The sequence below is a fragment of the Geotrypetes seraphini genome, chromosome 11 (assembly GCF_902459505.1).
Source record: "Geotrypetes seraphini chromosome 11, aGeoSer1.1, whole genome shotgun sequence".
NCBI classification, from domain to species: domain Eukaryota; kingdom Metazoa; phylum Chordata; class Amphibia; order Gymnophiona; family Dermophiidae; genus Geotrypetes; species Geotrypetes seraphini.
The window spans coordinates 114,694,303-114,714,139 of record NC_047094.1 but is presented as its reverse complement, the minus strand read 5'-3'; the positions used below and the strand labels follow the sequence as shown (position 1 = coordinate 114,714,139).

The following is a 19,837-nucleotide window of genomic DNA, read 5'->3' as shown; positions in this document are numbered from 1 at the left end:
GATCTTGCACTCTTGTGATTGACCAATTGTTTATCACTGTTTAATTTATCACATTGATTAATTTGAGCACACCTGAGGTGTCCTATGATGGTGTGCACTGCAGGCAGAGGGTGATTAACCTGTGCCTTATTGTGTAAAGCGCTGGAGAATTCTCTCCTCTCGCTTACTTCTCACGCTGAGGACACCCTGCTTCAGTATAATCATTTATATGATTTATCTTATAAACATTATTACGTGGTCTTTTCTTCAAGTGCTGAGACATCAGGTTGTTCCCACTCGGAGAACCTATTGACTTTTACTGCTTTTCTGTGTGGCTTTAACATTTTTGCTATTTAGTATATCTAAACTATTATTCAGTAGAAAAAATTTGGTTTGTTCAATCAAATCCTGTGTGGACATTGGACTTCTATGAGTGAATGTTCTGCTTGATTGAACAAACTAAATTTTTTCTACTGAATAATAGTCTAGGTACAATGAAAGTAAATAGCAAAAATGTTTGAGTAGATAATTAAGGAAATCTTTTTCATATTGCTTGCTTATGGACTGGGAAAAAAGACTGTTCAAGCAAATGTCTCCAGAACTGCTTTAATGGAAAAATGTGATTTTTTTTTTAAGTACTTTGTGAAATTTATTGTTGTTGTGAAATGTATTGTTGTACTTTGTTTAAACTTAAAAAGCGGTGTCATTAACAGTGAATCGAATCGAAAAATAGATTCAACAGGGTGAATCGAATCGAATGAAATATTTTTCTCTGAATCGGGCAGCACTATTGGCTACCATGAGAATGGGCTACTGGGCATGATGGACCATTGGTGTGACCCAGTTAGGCTATTCTTATGTTATGTTCTCATCTGTAGGGGCCTTTGTTTTCACTTCTTATTTTAATGTATTTTTTTCCTGGGAACTTATCAGTGTTTTTTTATAATGGGAACAAAAATGGAAGAGAATTAATGTGTGTGGAATGGGGGGGGTAACTAATTTCTTCAGCTAAATAATTCAATCCACTTCAAACAGACATAGGAGAACTCGCGCACCATTCAAACACCCTCCAACCAAAAACGTCAAAAGAAAAAAACTGTTCGACAACCTCCTAGCCATTCGAGCTGCAACACTCGACCCCCAACTCTACAACCAATTGACATCGACCACAGACTGCAAAACCTTCAAAAAGAAATAAAAACCCTTCTATTCAAAAAACACATAAAACCGAACTAACACAATCAGAACTGTCCCAAGCATCACCTGCAACTACTCCATATGTACTTCTGATGTCATGACAATTCAGACATAATTTATGTTATGTTATGTTTGGAATAATGGTTACATATATGAGGTTCAATAAAAGAAAATTTTCACTGCCTGTTTCTATTCTGACCATTTATTCCATTTCATGGTTATTGCAAAAAAAAAAAAAAAAATTTTTACATGGGGGGGGGGGGGGGGGTGTCAAAAAATGATGGGCCCCGGGTGCCACATACCCTAGGTACGCCACTGGTTTACATTTATATTTATGTTTGCAGTTTTAATGTTTTGGATTAGTATGTTTACATCTGTATTTTTGATGTTTTATTAGTGTCCCCTGAGGAAGGCGTTTAGATTACGCCAAAACTAGGTTCCTTGTTGGGACTACATTTATGAATAAAAATCTTCTCATTGGTTGAATTGATGTCCCCCTTGCCTTTTCTTTGGACTGTCTTTATCTCAAGGCGAGGTGTCATTCTTCTTTATTGTATCTACTCTGATTTTATTTTACAATGCATTGAGTTTCAACATAAGCACTCAATATAATATGAGTAAATAAAATAAGGTTGAACAAGAGAGCGTGCTAGTCCAAAGCACAAGAAACAAGGCCAAGTAATAAAAGCACAATGGGCCTCCAAGGATGGACGTTAACAAAATCCTGAGTGTTATAGAATGGGTACAAGTGAATCGATTTTTTTATTCCATCAAAATTTACAAGACTAGAGGACACTCAAAGTTACAGGGAAATATTTTTAAAACCAATAGGAGAAAATAGTTTTTCACTCAGAGAATAGTTATGTTCTGGAATACACTGCCAGTTAACATAGATGGGTTTAATAAAGATTTGGCTAAGTGAAGCAACTTTACATATCAGAGGTAGTCAGCATTAGTGTTACAATCATGATATTCCTTCAAAAATCAGCAAGCTATTAACACATACAATGGTTAAAATAACATAGCTAATTCATACAACTAAAAAATGCTGCCAAGACTTTCTAATAACAGACGACTAATCAGTCTTACTGAACAGTGAAAAAACTATTCTTGATGTATCTCGATAGCCATTCTGGAGGTGTGACATCTAAGCTTATTAAACAGGCAAACCTACCTGGATTTTGATTTCTTATTGGTCATGCTCTCAAATGTTGAAGCATCCACTTGAATGTCATCCTCATCCTGAAGTGCAGCATCTAGTGCAGCCTGTACTTTGGGAGCAATAGCAGGACCTTCATAGTCTCGGGTTGTTCTGTTTGGCATATCTAGCTCTAGCAGCACAATATTTTCTGCCTATAGAGAAAAGAAACATATCATAAAGGACAAATATTGTCATAGGGGGTCAGACCAAAAGTTTGTTAAGTCAAGTATCCTGTTTCTAACAGTGTCTAATAGAAGTCACATGTATGTGGCAGGATCCCCCAAAGTAGCAAGATTCCATGTTGCTCACCTCTAGGGATAAACAGTGACTTCCCAAAATCTTGTCTTTCCTTCAGAAACTTATCCAAACTTGTTTAAAACCCAACTATAATTGCATCCTCCTATGTGAACCAAAAAAAACAAAACACCTCTATGAAATATCAACCTCAATTCATAAAAGCAGAGATGAAAGAGGTGCTTCAACTGGGACTTTTTTGCACTAAAATAAACATCAGACAACACAACCTGTGTTTCACCACCTTAGTGTCTTCTTCACAAGTCTATAAATAAAAAATAAAAACATTTATATGAACTTCAATAATTAACTGAAAAACCATCAAAAGTATTTAAAGATCTGTACATACCAAACTGTTGATATATTCTGTTGTTTGAAGAATGACACTTCATATACCGGTAATGGTATATAAAAGAGCCCAAACACTACAATATCAATCCTATGATTTTCAATCAACAATATTACACTTAAATGCAGTGGCGTACCTAGGGTATGTGGCACCCGGGGCCCATCATTTTTTGACACCCCCCCCCCCCCCCCATGTAAATTTTTTTTTTTTTTTGCAATAACCATGAAATGGAATAAATGGTCAGAATAGAAACAGGCAGTGAAAATTTTCTTTTATTGAACCTCATATATGTAACCATTATTCCAAACATAACATAACATAAATTATGTCTAAATTGTCATGACATTAGAAGTACATATGGAGTAGTTGCAGGTGATGCTTGGGACAGTTCTGATTGTGTTAGTTCGGTTTTATGTGTTTTTTGAATAGAAGGGTTTTTATTTCTTTTTGAAGGTTTTGCAGTCTGTGGTTGATATCAATTGGTTGTAGAGTTGGGGGTCGAGTGTTGCAGCTCGAATGGCTAGGAGGTTGTCTAACAGTTTTTTTCTTTTGACGTTTTTGGTTGGAGGGTGTGTGAATGGTGCACAAGTTCTCCTATGTCTGTTTGAAGTGGATTGAATTATTTAGCTGAAGAAATTAGTTACCCCCCCATTCCACACACATTAATTCTCTTCCATTTTTGTTCCCATTATAAAAAACACTGATAAGTTCCCAGAAAAAAAATACATTAAAATAAGAAGTGAAAACAAAGGCCCCTACAGATGAGAACATAACATAAGAATAGCCTAACTGGGTGAGACCAATGGTCCATCATGCCCAGTAGCCCATTCTCATGGTAGCCAATCCAGGACACTAATACCTGGTCAAAACCCAAAGAGTAGCAACATTCCATGCTACCGATCCAGGGCAAGCAGACACTTCCCCCATGTCTTAATAACAGATTATGGACTTTTCCTCCAGGAATTTGTCCAAATCTTTCTTAAAACCAGCTACACTATCTGCTTTTACCATAACTTCTGGCCACTTCATTTTTAAGTTTAGATCTTTCCTTTCAAACAGAGACCTTGCTAGATGTCAAATACAGCACAAGGTAACTTCACATGGACTTAGCTGTGCAGGAAATGTGAATCTCCTCATACACCCACCATATAGTGCAAAAATGTGCAAAGGTCTGTTTTTTTCTTTTGATCACTACATAGCCTAATGCCACACAAGCAGCGCTGTTACAAACATATTCTGTAGGTCAATGCTAAGGATAACAAAGTTTCCTTCCTTGGACCAGAAGGAGATAAACCACTGGAAGAGATCCCAAAACAACACCCAAAGACCCACTCAGTGTGTGAATCAGTTGAGTGGAGTGGACTAACTGGGGGGTGGAAATGGGCCCGGAGTTTGCTCAGCAGAATTTCCCAGACCACCTCTTCCTCTCAACACATTGACACGCTGCCACCATCACCACTAGGAACACCTCACTGGGTAGGCCAGCTATGCTATAAACTTTATAAAACACATTATTATATTTTCTTATAAAGCACATATTTTAACTGACCTCTCTGACATCCTCAGCCTTTCCATTCACAAAAATAGAAGGAAGAAAAGTTCCCATTTCCTGATGTCTCATGTCCCCGGCCTATACAATATTTTTTTTTCTGCAGACCCTTCAAAAGTCTGACCAAATCCTCGTTTCACTTGCATTATAAAGTACTGAGGATGCCATCTCTCCCCAATCCCAGGTCCTAAAGTCTAAGACAGTAGCGCAAACTAATGCTGCCAGATACAGGAAAAAAAAAATTTTGATTCGATTCAGCCCTATTGAATTGGTTTTTCAATTCGATTTTCCTGCCCAGTTGGGTGATTTTTTTCAAAACTCCTGGTGGGTTTTATAGCTTTTTCACCCCCTTTGGCTTCTCCTAACCACACTGGCGCTGTGGTGTAAATAAAATAAAGAAACAAAAAGGACTTTTCCTCTTTCTGTTAAATCCTAGCTCACGTTTGCAGTCCAACACCAGCTCTGGCAGGATACACATTTCAAATCTGACATGTTATAATCACAAAACAGAAAATAAAATTAATTTTTCTACCTTTTGTTGTCTGGTTATATTTCAAATCTTGTTGGTCCAAGGCTCTGGTTTTCTTCTGATAACTTGCTTGCCAGGGTCTCCTTCTTTCTGCATGCTAACCATCCATCTGCCAACTCTGTCCTCCCTTTCCATTTCCCTTCCCTTCCCAGGAAGTCTGGTATCTTTCCTTTTTTTCATCTCCCTCCACAGATCCACCTTTTCTTAAATACCCTTTCATCCGGCATCTCTCCCTCCTTCCCCACCATCCCAGAGTCCACCATCTCTCCGTTTCTTTTCCTAATTACCCTCCTATCCAGTATCTCTATCCCTCCTCCACACCATCCCTTTTGTCCAATTTCTCTCCCTTTCTGTTCCTTCCCTCCCTAAATCCCATGGTCCATCATCTCTCTCCCTCTCCTCTATTTTCAGACCCATTATTTCTTCCCCCCCCCCAAAGTTTGGCATATGCATGTCTCTTTGAACACCCCCTTCCCTCCGTGTACTTCTAAATCATGGTCCCCCCCCAAAGGCCTGTCCCCCCTTAAAGGTCTGCCTGTCCCACCTTGAAGGCCTGCACCCCCCTTGAAGGCCTGTCCCTTCCCCTTGTAGGCCTGTCCCCCCCTTGAAGGCCTGCCTGCCTGTCCCCCCCTTGAAGGTCTGCACCCCCCGAAGGCCTGCACCCCCCCGAAGGCCTGTCCCCCACTTGAAGGCCTGTCCCACCCCCTTGTAGCTTCTCCCCCCCCCTTGTAGGCCTGTCCCCCCCTTGAAGGCCTGCCTGCCTGCCTTTCCCCCCTTGAAGGCCTGTCCCCCCTTGAAGGCCTGCACCCCCTTGAAGGCCTGCACCACCCCCCTCGAAGGCCTGCACTCCCTTGAAGGTCTGCACACCCCCCCGAAGGCCTGTTCCCCCCTTGAAGGCCTGTCCCACCCCCTTGTAGCTTCTCCCCCCCCTTGTAGGCCTGTCCCCCCCTTGAAGGCCTGCCTGCCTGCCTTTCCCCCCCTTGAAGGCCTGCACCCCCCTTGAAGGCCTGCACCCCCCTTGAAGGTCTGCACCCCCCCAAAGGCCTACACCCCCCCCCGAAGGCCTGCACCCCCCTGAAGGCCTGCCTGCCCCCCTTGAAGGCCTGCACCCCTTGAAGGTCTGCACCCCCCCCCGAAGGCCTGTCCCCCCTTGAAGGCCTGCCTGCCTGCCTGTCACCCCCTCCCCCTTGAAAGCCTGCTTGCCTGCCCGCCCGCCCCACCCTGAAGGCCTGATGCCCCGACCCACCCCGAAGGACCGTTCGCCTCCCTGGCCTCCCCGCACCACCTATGAAGCAGCCGCAGCAGGATCGCGAAGTCAGCGTCAGCGATCCCTGCGCTGCTTCCTGCGCCACGGTCCCGCCCCTCCTCTGACGTCAGAGGAGGGGCGGGATCGCGGCGCAGGAAGCAGCGCAGGGATGCTGATGCTGACTTCGCGATCCTGCTGCGGGCTGCTTCACAGGTGGTGCAGGAAGGTCAGTGGGGCGAGCGGTCCTTCGGGGGTGGCGGGGGACTGAACGGCAAGGCCGGGAACACCCCCTTAGGGCTGGCACCCGGGGCGGCCCGCCCCCCCCCCCGCCCTCCCCTAGGTACGCCACTGATTCCTAGCATTCTGTTCACCATTTTTGCCGCCACTGCACATTGCGTGGACGGCTTCATTGACTTGTCGATCAGGAAATATATAGAGAGGAAAAAAGAGAATAATAATATTCAGTATTTATGTAATTTGCTGGTTAAACTGTACTTAGGGAAATTAAATATAAAAAACATCTGAAGAGGTAAATTTATAGGAGTTTCTCCTCTCTTTGTTCAACTTTCTCGCGTTTTTCAGTGTGTAGACTAGTAAGCTCAGGAGATTGGTAACAGATAGCTTCTGACATCCTACTACAAATACTAGAAACAATTGAAATCACAGGTAAGGTGCACACATGGTTTCAATGACTCTTACAATCTAGGACCTACAGAGTAAAGACAAAGAAAAATCAGAACCATGGTCCAACCCCTGCGGTGTACCCCATGGGTTGCCATTATCCCCAACACTCTTTAATCTCTACATTGCATCCCTCGGCACTTGCCTAGACAAATTAGGCTTAACCTCTTATAGTTATGCAGACGACATCACCATCCTCTTTCCTTTTGATCATCCAACACCCTCCATGACACACACACTACACAGAACACTAGAAAAAGTGCCAACATGGATGAACCCAGACAAAACAAAATTTATACTTCTTGAAAAAAATAAAACCCCAACCATAACAAACTTAATAATAAACTCAATCACATACCCCATTCAACCCACTCTAAGACTTCTGGGAGTGATGATAGACAGATGCTGTACCATGCAACCACAAATCAACAAAACAATACAGAAATCATTTGTGGTCATGTGAAACTTAAGGCAAATCCGAAAATTCTTCAACAGAAAACAATTCCAACTCATGGTCCAATCCCTAGTCCTAGGACTTCTAGACTACTGCAACATCCTCTATCTCCCCTGCCCCGCAGTCATGATAAAACAACTACAAACAGTGCAAAACATAGCTCTGAAACTGATCTATTCGCTGAAGAAATACAACCACATCACTGCCGCATAATTCTACTCACACTGGCTCCCAATACAAGCAAGAATACTATTCAAATTCTACTGTCTACTATTTAAAGCCATGAATGGAGACAGCCCAGCCTACTTGAACAACTGCCTTATCCAAACTACCTCAACCAGGCAAAAGAGAACCTAGACACCATTCACGCACCCTCCAATCAGAGGCGTCAAACGCAAAAAAATGTAATAATAATAATGCTTTATTGCCCTATGGAAACTAAAAACCAATAAAAATTATTTTGACCCTCCATCCTTTAGACTATTGGTGCAAGCACTAGTATTATCTATACTGGACTATTGCAATATAGTGTATCTGGGAGCACCAAAGAAACTACTGAGAATAGTGCAAAATACAGCTGTCCACCTGATATTTGGGCTGAGGAGAAATGATCACGTCAGTCCCTATTATTGATTATTGTACTGGTTGCCAGTAGAAGCATGAATAATATTTAAGTTCTCTTGTATTTGTTATAAATTAGTCTGGGGACTGATCCCTAACTACCTATTACCTCATTTTGTGCTATTAAACCCTACCAGGATAACCAGGAACTGTAATTTATTTACCTACCCCAGAATCATTGGCTGTAAATACAAGTCATTTTTGGACAGGATGCTAGCATTCTAAGCAAATAAATAACCTGGTTGGGCAATTATATCAGCGGAACCATACAATCTTACAGCGCATTTCGAAAAGGGATTAAAACTGCACTATTTGATAAATTCATTTCTTAACTGAATTCTCATTATAACAATACTTTTAATCTGCCTGTACTTTAAATAACATGCTGTACTTCTTTTCTCAATACTTTGTACTTCGTTGATCGATCAGTTTCTCCTCTGTGTAAACCGCCTAGAAGTAATTTGATTGTTGGCGGAATAGAAGAATAAAATTATTATTATTATGAAATTAGTTAAAACTTGTATCTGTGAGAACCTGTCAGTTTTTCCAGGAGACAGAGAAGTAACATAGTAAATGATGGCAGATAAAAGACCTGAACGGTCCATCTGGTCTGCCCATTAGTTATTCTCATTAAGTTGGTGTCTGTATAACAAACTGTCAGCTTTCCAGAGACTGAGTCTTCATGGTCAGAGAGCCGTTCTGATTCATACTTTTAAAACTATATAAAAAAGGTACTGGTGAAAATATATTTTTTCTTTCTAAAAAATAAGGTTTGCATTTCTTTGGTAAATTGTCAGCTTGAGTGGTGCTAGGGAGTTTCTTTAAATGTATGGATATTAAAATATTTTATGCATATTCAGAAATTACTGTAAACAAATATAAGTTTATATCTTGTAAAACTTTTCTTTAAGCCTGTTATCTTAAAAAACAAAGGAATGCCTTTGTTCAAATAAGTCCTGCCTCTTAACAAAATGTGTTAATTGAACATTGGAAGATTGAAATGACATGTCACTGGTCATTGCAAAAGTATATAAGCAACTATGATGCTCTTTTTCAAGTGGAGACCTTCCCCCACGCTTTCGTCCCATGAGTGATGTCTTCTCCACACAGACTGGTTATGGGGCTTATGGGAATGTATGTAAAGCATAATTAATTGGAATTTTCATTTTCATTTTAATCATAATTTTAAATTCAAGTTTAATTTGATATAAGAACATAAGCATTGCCTCTGCCGGGTCAGACCAGGGGTCCATCATGCCCAGCAGTCCGCTCCTGCAGTGGCCCCCAGGTTCGTGACCTGTAAGTCCTTACCTAAATACTTTATTCCCTATTCATTATTTCCTGTATAGTTACCCTCTATCTGTACCCTTCAATCCCCTTCTCCTTCATGAAGTCATCCAATCCCTTTTTGAAGCCCAATATTGTACTCTGCCCTATCACCTCCACTGGGAGCGCATTCCAAGTATCCACCACCCTCTGAGTGAAGAACTTCCTAGCATTCGTTTTGAATCTGTCTCCCTTCAATTTTTCTGAATGCCCTCTTGTTTTTGTTGGCCCTGTTAGTCTGAAGAATCTGTCCTTCTCCACCTTCTCTATGCCTTTCATGATTTTATAAGTCTCTATCATGTCCCCTCTAAGTCTCCGCTTCTCTAGGGTAAAGAGCCCCAGCTTTTCCAATCTTTCAGCATATGAAAGGTTTTCCATGCCCTTAATCATTCTTGTCGCTCTTCTCTGGACCCTCTCGAGTATCGCCATATCCTTCTTAAAGTAGGGCGACCAGTATTGGACACCAGTATTGGACACAGATGTGGGCGCACCATCGCTCAATACAGTGGTAGAATAACCTACCCTGATTCCTGTTCGCCAGCCAATTTCTGATCCATCTGTGCACGTCCCCTACCACCCCGTGGCTCCACAGTTTCCTCAGTAGGCGCTCGTGAGGTACCTTGTCGAAGGCTTTTTGGAAATCAAGATATACGATGTCTATGGAGTCACCCTTGTCCAATTGCTCGCTTATCCCCTCAAAGAAATGCAGTAGGTTCGTTAGACATGATCTTCTTTTATAGAAACCATGCTGGCTTGTTCTCATCAGATTATTTTTTTCTAAATGCTCCATGATACCTTCCTTGAGCAATGATTCGGCCATCTTCTCTGGAATTGAGGACAAGCTTACCGGTCTGTAGTTTCCTGGGTCGCCTCTCGATCCCTTTTTGAAGATAGGTGTAACATTAGCTATCCTTCAGTCCTCCGGGATTACCCCTGTTTTCAAAGTTAGGTTGCAAATCTGCTGCAGTAACTCCGCTGTTTCGTCTCTGAGCTCTTTCAGTGTTCTCAGGTGGATTCCGTCTGGGCCCGGAGATTTGTCAGCTTTTAGTCTATCTATCTTCTTTAGTACATCTTCGAGGTTTATTTCTATGCATGCTAATTTTCCCTCTTGGTCTCCCCTGAAGATTTTTTCCGGTTCCGGCACGTTGGATGTGTCTTCTTTTGTAAAGACCGACGAGAAGAACGTTTAGTCTGTCAGCCACCTCTTTTTCCTCCTTCACCACTCCCTTCTTGTTGCCCTCATCCAGAGATCCCACCTCCTCCCTCGCCGGCTGCTTTCCTTTCACATATCGGAAGAATGGTTTAAAATTTCGTGCTTCCTTAGCTATTCTCTCTTCATATTCTTTCTTTGCTTTTCTCTCTTCATATTCTTTCTTTGCTTTTCTGACCACTCGGTGACACTCTTTTTGTTGCTTCCTGTGCGCTTTCCAATTTTCTTCGGTTTTGTCCTTTTTCCATATCCAAAATGTCCTTTTCTTGTCTCCTATCACTTTCTTAACTTCAGTGGTTATCCATGCCGGGTCTTTCATTTGAATAAATATTATTTCTATGAAAATACATCTCTGTGTATGTATTAAGTATCTTACATTTTGGGCCACAAGGAAATTTGCACACTCACTACAGAAAAGTTTTTGTCAACTTAAAATTGTTAAGCAGGATTACATTCATACATGGATCCATTTCAACTATTACAACATCATTTTATTGGGACTAAACTAAACTAAACTAAACCTTAGGTTTGTATACCACATCATCTCCACATTCGTAGAGCTCGGCACGGTTTACAGGAGATGGGATAGAAAGGAACTACAATAAAGGGTTAGAGGTTCAAGTATGAAGAGTTTTTAGAGGGCTTAGAATGCCAGAGATGGAGTAAGTATCACATTTTTGAGAATAGCCAGGTCTTCAGATGTGCATAATGCTGCTGCTAGACTGCTAGATTGTGCATAATGCTGCTGCTTAATTGGTCTATGGCTATAAAGTCATTGATCGTGATACTCCATTCCTTCTGAAACTACACTCGCTGCCTATAAAAGCAAAAGCAGAGTTCAAACTTATTTTTCATTTTAAAAATTTTATATGGCCTTGCTCCTTAACTATCTTTGGGCATCAATTTCTTTATACTCCACTAAGCTTCTAAATTTATCTTAGAAAATTTGTTTGACTATTCCTTTGAATTCTGTGTGTTGGGAATGTTTATGTTTATTAAAATCTTTATATACCGCATATACAGCCAAAAAACAATCAAAGGGGTTTACTATATAACAGAGATCTATTGTTGGTATGGGACTGGAGCTGTGGAATAGGTTACAGTGCACTCTGAAAGAAATAGATTGTTGTCATTCTTTTAGATATGCCTTGTAATCTCATTTCTGTTATCAATATTATAAAGAAATTAAATCATGGGATCTTTGTTTTGCTGTATTATATGAGAGATATGTATTTTTCTTCAGACATGGCTTAATTATTTTCATTGATATCCTTTTTGAGCCACTGCACTGCCTGGCATTCTGCGATGAGATTGAACTTTAAGAAACTTTGTCAATGCCTTCCTGTGCTAATGCTATTCTCAATTAATGCCTTCCTGTCCTGTAAATGATTTTATGGGATCTTGCAATTCCATCTTGTAGGATGAATTTAAAAAAGATTTTGATAATGATACCGTTTGTTAATGTCTTCCTGTGTTGTTGAAACATGTTTAGCATTTGTTCAATATGTATGCATGCAATTTTGTAAACCGCATAGTTATTATGCAGTATATAAATTTTTCCATGTTAGATTAGTAATTTTAGCATCAGAAATTGACTGTGTTCCAATGTTACTGCAATTTGTTTTGCTCTAGGTTTCCTCTTCCTTATATACAGTACGTTTTGTCTTGAAGACATTAATGACATAACTCCAAGCACATCAAATAAAGAGAAAACAATTTTTTGAACTGGTCTTTACCTTGTATCGTGCTTCTGGTCGGATCATCATGGACATCCTTGCATGCTGACTCAATGGTCTCTTGTACCCCACTGCGGACACTGGTCGTTTCATCATCTGCTGATTACTACAGGATAAGATTTTGTAAATCAGCTTATTTATACCACACTTTCAAACAAAGTTATTTTTGTTTACATACGGACGAGGCAAAAATGGTCAAAAGTTTTAGGCAAAGAAAAACAGAAAGGATATTTGAGGAAACCAAATGTTCAATGTAAAAGTCTTTATTTGATAAAGTGACTCAACATGAGCCGTGTTTTGGCTGCAAGACATGCCTCAGCAGTCTAAAAACATACATATAATTATAAACATCAAGAGATTCACAAAGAATAAAAAGAACTGATATATCAAATGGTGTCTAATTCCAAAAATAGAAGTGGGGAGAAGAGAGACAGAGAAGGGGGGCAGATGATAGAAGTGGGGAAAATTTGTGCCGTCAGCTTCAGTTGCATATGAGGAAGCAGCAGCAGCGGTGAAGAGGTGCTGCTTTCCCACATGCTGGGTGAGGGGCATATGCTGGATGGGGGGAAGAAGATAGAGTTAGTGAGATAATGGAGGGATGAAGGAAAGGGGTGGCAAGCTATGAATAGACACAGTGAAAAGAGGGAAACTGAGGACTGAATAGTAATAAAGAATTTAATTTAGACGGAGGCAGAAAATAGAGAAGGAAGACCAGAGAAGAAAAGGGAAGATCGAGGAGAGTTGCCAGAAAACGAGGAAGGAGACAGATATATCAGATTTGAGTGGAGGAAATGAGAAGAGAGAGATGCTAAAAACCACAGGGGGGAGAGGAGAGATGGAAGGAGAGAGATGCCAGACCATGAGGGAAACAGAGAGAAGATGATGGATGTCAGACCAAAGGGGGGGGGAGTAGAAGCAGGAGGAGAGATGGCAGAGGGAGGTAGATATTTTCTGGAAGGGGCAGACACTGGATGGAAGAAAGAGAATGACAAGAAGATGAGGAAAGCAGAAACCACATGAGAAAAGTAGAAAAAAATTATATTTTTTAAATTTATTTTTTTTTTTTGCTTCAGGATAAAATTGGAGCTGTGTTGATAAGTGTTTAGAAATAGAAATGGTGATCCTTTTATTGGACTAATTTTAATACATGTTTGACTAACTTTTAGAGACCAAATTCTCCTTCCTCAAGTCAGGACAGAATATTGTAACAGCAGTATAAGAACATAAGAAATGCCTCTGCCGGGTCAGACACGAGGTCCATCGTGCCCAGCAGTCCGCTCACGTGGTGGCCCAACAGGTCCAGGACCTGTGCAGTAATTCTCTATCTATACCCCTCTATCCCTTTTTCCAGTAGGAAATTGTCCAATCCCTTCTTAAACCCCATACCGTACTCTGCCCTATAACATCTTCTGGAAGCGCATTCCAGGTGTCCACCACACGTTGGGTAAAAAAGAACTTCCTAGTATTTGTTTTGAATCTGTCCCCTATCAACTTTTCTGAGTGCCCTCTTGTTCTTTTAGTTTTTGAAAGTTTGAAGAATCTGTCCCTCTCAACTCTCTCTATGCCCTTCATGATCTTATAAGTCTCTATCATATCCCCTCTAAGTCTCCTTTTCTCCAGGGAAAAGAGACCCAGCTTCTCCAATCTTTCAGCGTATGACAGGTTTTCCAAACCTTTTATCAGACGTGTCGCTCTCCTCTGAACCCTCTCGACTAACGCCATATCCTTCTTTAGGTACGGCGACCAATATTGGACGCAGTACTCCAAATTCGGGCGCACCATTGCCCGATACAACGGCAGGATAACTTCTTTCGTTCTGGCTGTAATACCCTTTTTGATTATACCAAGCATTCTATTTGCTCTCTTAGCGGCCGCTGCACACTGTGTCATCGGCTTCATTGTCATGTCCACCATTACCCCCAAGTCCCTTTCCTGGGTACTCTTCTTCAATAACATCCCTCCCATTGAATAGTCGTATCTCGAGTTACTGCTCCCCACATGTAATACCTTACATTTCTCAACGTTGAACTTCATCTGCCATCTCGTCGCCCATTCTTCTAGTTTATTCAAGTCTCTCTGCAATTCTTCGCAGTCCTCTTTAGTCCGAGCTCCATTAAATAGTTTGGTGACGTCCGCAAATTTTATTATCTCACATTTCGTCCCTGTTTCTAGATCATTTATAAAGATATTAAATAGCATTGGCCCGAGCATCGAGCCCTGCGGGACACCACTTGTGACCCTCCTCCAGTCGGAGTACTGACCCTTCACTCCTACCCTTTGTTTTCTACCCTCCAACCAGTTTCTGATCCATCTATGTACGTCTCCTTCCACCCAATGGTTCTTCAGTTTCCGGAGTAGACGTTCATGGGGCACCTTGTCAAAGGCTTTTTGGAAATCTAGATATATGATGTCTATGGGGTCTCCTTTGTCCATCCGTCTGTTAATCCCTTCGAAGAAGTGCAATAAGTTTGTTAGGCACGATCTTCCCTTGCAGAAACCATGTTGGCTGGTTAACAGAAGCTCATTTTTTTCAAAATGTTCACCAATGTTTTCTTTTATCAGTGCTTCCACCATTTTCCCCGGAATTGAAGTCAGGCTCACCGGTCTGTAGTTTCCCGGGTCCCCTCTTGATCCCTTTTTAAAGATGGGCGTAACGTTGGCTATCTTCCAATCCTCTGGGATCGCGCCTGTTTTCAGAGATAAGTCGCAAATTTGTTGCAGTAGTTCCGCTATCTCCTCCTTTAATTCCTTCAGAACCCTTGGATGTATCCCGTCCGGACCCGGGGATTTGTCAGTTTTTAGTCTTTCTATCTGCCTGCGGACGTCCTCAAGGCTCACTTCCATGGATGTTAATTTTTCTGCTTGACTTCCGTTGAAGAATTGCTCAGGTTCTGGTATGTTGGACATGTTTTCATTTGTAAATACAGACGAGAAGAACATGTTAAGCCTTTCTGCCACTACCTTCTCCTCCTTCACCACTCCCTTCCTGTCTCCGTCGTCCAGCGGCCCACCTCCTCTCTAGCCGGCTACTTACCTTTAACATATCTAAAGAATGGTTTGAAATTTCTAGCTTCCCTGGCTAGCCTCTCCTCATACTCTCTTTTGGCTTTCCGAACCGCACGGTGACATTCTTTTTGATACTTCCTGTGCTCTTTCCAGTTCCCCTCAGTTTTGTCTTTTTTTCCATTTCTTGAATGAATTTTTCTTATTGCCTATCGCTTCCTTAACTATTTTGGTTATCCACGCTGGGTCTTTTGTTCGGTTTTTTTTGCACCCCCTTCCTAATTTGGGGATATACAGATTATGCACCTCGTTCACCAGGTCTTTGAAGAAGGACCAGGCATGATTTACCGTTTGCCATTTTTTGGAAGTGTTCTTAAGTTTCTTCCTTACCATTTCCCTCATTGCTTCGTAGTTTCCTTTCCTAAAGTTAAAAGTTGTCGCTATGGTTCTCTTTCCTTTCGGTATTTCTACCTCAACCTTGAACTTGATCATGTTATGATCATTGTTTCCCAACAGTCCCACTACCTCTACTTCCTTTGCAGGTCCCCTTAACCCATTTAGGATTAGATCCAGAGTGGCATTTCCTCTTGTCGGTTCTCTAACAAGCTGCTCCATGAAGCAATCTTGTGTAGTTTCCAGGAATTCGGTCTCCCTAGCGCATTTCGAGCTTCCAAGACCCCAGTCTATCCCGGGGTAGTTGAAGTCTCCCATAATAACAGTGTTGCCGCTTTTGCATTCTCGTTTCATTTCGGTTTCCATTTCCTCATCGATATCCCTGGTTTGCCCGGGCGGACGATAATATAGGCCCATCTTTATTTCAGGCCCTTTTCTTCCCGGTATTCCAGCTTGTTGGTCATCTCTGTTGTGTCCATTCTTGTGGATTGTATGCTTTCTTTTATGTATAGGGCTATTCCACCTCCTTTTTGTCCTGACCTGTCCTGGCAATAGAGCTTGTATCCCGGCAGTGCTGTATCCCATTCGCTTTCCTCATTCCACCATGTTTCAGAAATTCCAATGATGTCGCTGTCTTCTGCGTTGGCCACGGCTTCTAGTTCCCCCATTTTGCTTCTAGTTCCCCCATTTTGCTCCCATGGGTCCATCTCTCCTCCTTATCCCCCATGGTCCAACATTTTGCTTCTTCTCTTTTCTGTTTTTCTTCTTCCCTCCCCACTTGATGCTGAACAATGCAATGGAGGAAAAAAAAAAGAGATGCTGCACCTCTCTGCCTTCCATATACAGAATCGGGGTTTAGTGTAGGCCCGATTCTGTATAAGGCGCCTCTCCTGGGCCGTCCTATACAGAATCCGGGCCTCAGTATCTTTCCATAGGCTCTACCACACAGAAGAAATAGATTATAATATCGAATATGGTACATCAGCAACTAACTGAAACTATAGCTGAAACTATAGCCGACACACTGAATATAACTGAATGTTATGTGTGTGGAGGAACCCACATGGGAGATCATTGGCCTTGGGAAGCAAAGAAGTGGATTTCACTAAAACTTCTTCTTTCAAAGTAAATTTTACCAAGCCTCCTCCTACATCGCTAGGTTCTCCCTGAGTATTGAAAAATTTGTTTGTCCCTGATCATTGTATTGTCAGGCTTCAAACATCAGATAGTTTACAAGCAGGATGGTCTGCTTGCACTCGCACCTATACCTGGGTGCCTGATAATTTCAGTTGGGCCATTTGGCCAAATGACACACGACCCTTTCATGACACATTTTTCTTGCTGCTTAGCCATGCTCAGTGCTCCAAGCTAAATACAACTACCTCAGAGCAAATAAATTGGCCTGACCCTGATGGCTTTTACTGGATATCTGAGAACAAAGCATATGCTTGGCTACCAAAGAACTGGGTAGGATCATGCACTCTTGGTGTAATCAGACCCCAGTTCCTTTTTACTCCCACTTGAACATGGAGCGAACCTAGGTTTCCAAGTATATAAATCCTGAGGCAGAAGCAAACGTGCTGTAGATGTTACAAAAGGACTACAAATAGGTGAATGGAAAGATAACGATTGGCCCCTTCACGTATCATTAATTAATATGGGCCAGCAACTTGGGCTGAAGATGGCATGTGGGAATACCGGACCCATATCTATATCTTAAACAGACTTATTAGACTCCAAGCAGTAGTTGAAACCATCACAAATGCCACTTCATTAGCCCTTAACATTTTAGCCACACATGATGATCAGCTAAGGAATGCCATTTATCAAAATAGACTAGCTTTAGATTACCTACTAGCATCTGAAGGTGGCGTATGTGGTAAGTTTAATTTATCCAATTGCTACCTCCATATAAATGAAGTAGGCCAGGTAGTGAAAGACATTACAGATGGAATGAAAGAGGTAGCACATGTCCCAGTTCAAACCTGAAATGGAATAAAGCCAGATTGGTTCAGTTCCTGGTTCCCTAACATTGGAGCCCTTCGCCCTATTCTCTGCCTTATCTTTTTGTTGGTCCTCTCTTGCCTTCCTTGCTGTATCAGCCTTATTAAAACTAGAACCACACAAGTATCACGTCAAATGTTGGCCGCTCACATATATTGTTAACTTACTCCATGAACCACAGATACTGAATATCAGATTATGCGTCAACACAAATGTTTAGTTGCTCACTCTCTCTCAAATGCAGAGCCAACACCAACTATATACACTAACACTTCAGATATTCAGAACACATCAGAGTCTCAGGATACACAGTTATAGAGTCTCATTTTGATCAAAGCAATTATTGAACAAGCATATTTACTCATGAAACTATATTACAAAGTATTTTGAATTATTATAGCATAATATCTACTTGATTTGATTTCTTATGATTACTGAGTCATACTGTAACAATTGTCCCTATAGTTTAGCTTGGGTTGGGTTAGTCACTTGTCCTTTTAATACTTTATCAAGCTCAATTTTCAAGTATTTGGGCCCTATGCCTGTACTCCATGATCAACCTCAGCATGACTTTCATCAACACCCTGATCTTGGGGTGTCGAAGCCCTGCCAGGCTTCGAAGAGGGGAATGAGAAGGGAGGGGGAGGAGAGAGATTCCTGTACAGGTGTACAGGTGAAGATTTTAAGTCCTCTATGAAACTAGAGGTGAAGACAGAGCCCCCATGAAACTCCCCAGAAAAATAGGCCAACACTATTAAAGGCCTAAGATGGCTGAGAATGCTCTGACTAAAGCTGTCAGCCTTTGCACAATCTATGTTTGCTGAAATCAGCAAGCTGAGCGAAACTTATGCTAAGATAAGCAAGTCAAGTGAAATTTATTCTTTCACATAGCAACTGGTACCACATCTGCTGTAGTGTCATAAAAACAGGGAAGCGAACATAAGAAGGATTAGGACATGTCCTGACCAAGAATATAAAAATACATCATTTGCAAGATACATCCTAGAATGGGCAGATCCTTACTGGATTCTTTACTCAAAATTGATGATTTGAAATTAAAATGGCATTTGACGGGAATAGGTAGTAATTTTAGTAAACAGGGCGTGCGTACAGTATGACACAGCATGACACAAGATAATGTTGACCAATTAATAAATTGTTAAGTGTAGTGACGTTTTTAAGTAACCAATAGAAATTAAAAATGTAATATGTACAAACGTGGCCTCAGGCTCTCAAGAATTGTATAAAAGATAGCCTTTTTGATTATGTAGGGATAACAGATCTGAGATTTCAGGCCAGCTTGATGATCCTATGCTCTGTTACTCTATATGCTGAAAGATTTATTCTTGTAAGCTGTTACTGATTTACTAATAAAATATATATTACTTATACCAGCATATTGAGTGCCGTGAGGTCAGTTATTGCAAAGGCCACAAACACTAGGCCTCTTCACTATATAAGACAGAGTCACATCATAGAATTTAGGATCCAGCTGTAGCCAAGGGAAGCCCCATGAACTGTACTGACCCATCAATCGAAAGGGTTCCCGATTGTGAGGGCCAGACATGGCAGACATGGTGATGTTTATATATATATATATATATATATACTGTATATACTAGTCTTATAGCCCGTTACATTAACGGGTGCTAGAATATATGTGTGTGTGTGTCTGTCTTTATTTCTTTTTTTCTCTCTCTCTCCTTAGCCGCTTTCTGTCTTTTTTTTTCCTTGGCTGTCCACCACTACCCCTTGCCTGCTCCCCCTGTCCATTCTCCCTTCCTTTTACCTCACCTGTGTCCACCTCCACCCCTTCACTGCTCCCCTTATCCAGCAGCAGCCCTTCTCCCTTTGTTTTACCTCCCCCTGTCCATGCCTCCCTTCCTTTTTCTGCACCCCTGTCCATCAGCACCTCTTCCCCTGTCCATCAACCCCTCTTTCCTGCTCCCCCTGTCCAGCAGTAAGTCTCCCTTCCTTTTACTGCCCCCCCTGTCTGCATAAATGGCATTAACAGGCCCTCCCTTTCTATTAGTGCTTCAAGGCGCTTGGGGGGGGGTGTCTCAAT

At 41.5% G+C, this 19,837-nt stretch overlaps 1 protein-coding gene across 4 annotated transcripts in view; it reads right to left on the bottom strand.

Annotated features, from left to right (window-relative positions):
* The window catches only part of KIF3B (kinesin family member 3B), a 130,248-nt gene that overhangs the window by 45,872 nt on the left and 64,539 nt on the right, over positions 1-19,837 (bottom strand). For 2 of the 4 annotated variants that reach the window (XM_033963818.1, XM_033963819.1), the window contains 2 exons: positions 12,373-12,478; positions 2,351-2,529 (listed from right to left, as the gene is read on the bottom strand). In XM_033963818.1, coding sequence (XP_033819709.1) covers positions 2,351-2,529; positions 12,373-12,478 — 285 coding nt within the window. Of the gene's footprint in view, positions 1-2,346; positions 2,530-12,372; positions 12,479-19,837 lie in introns of those variants that run through there. The other 2 variants (XM_033963821.1, XM_033963822.1) reach the window with 2 other exon arrangements.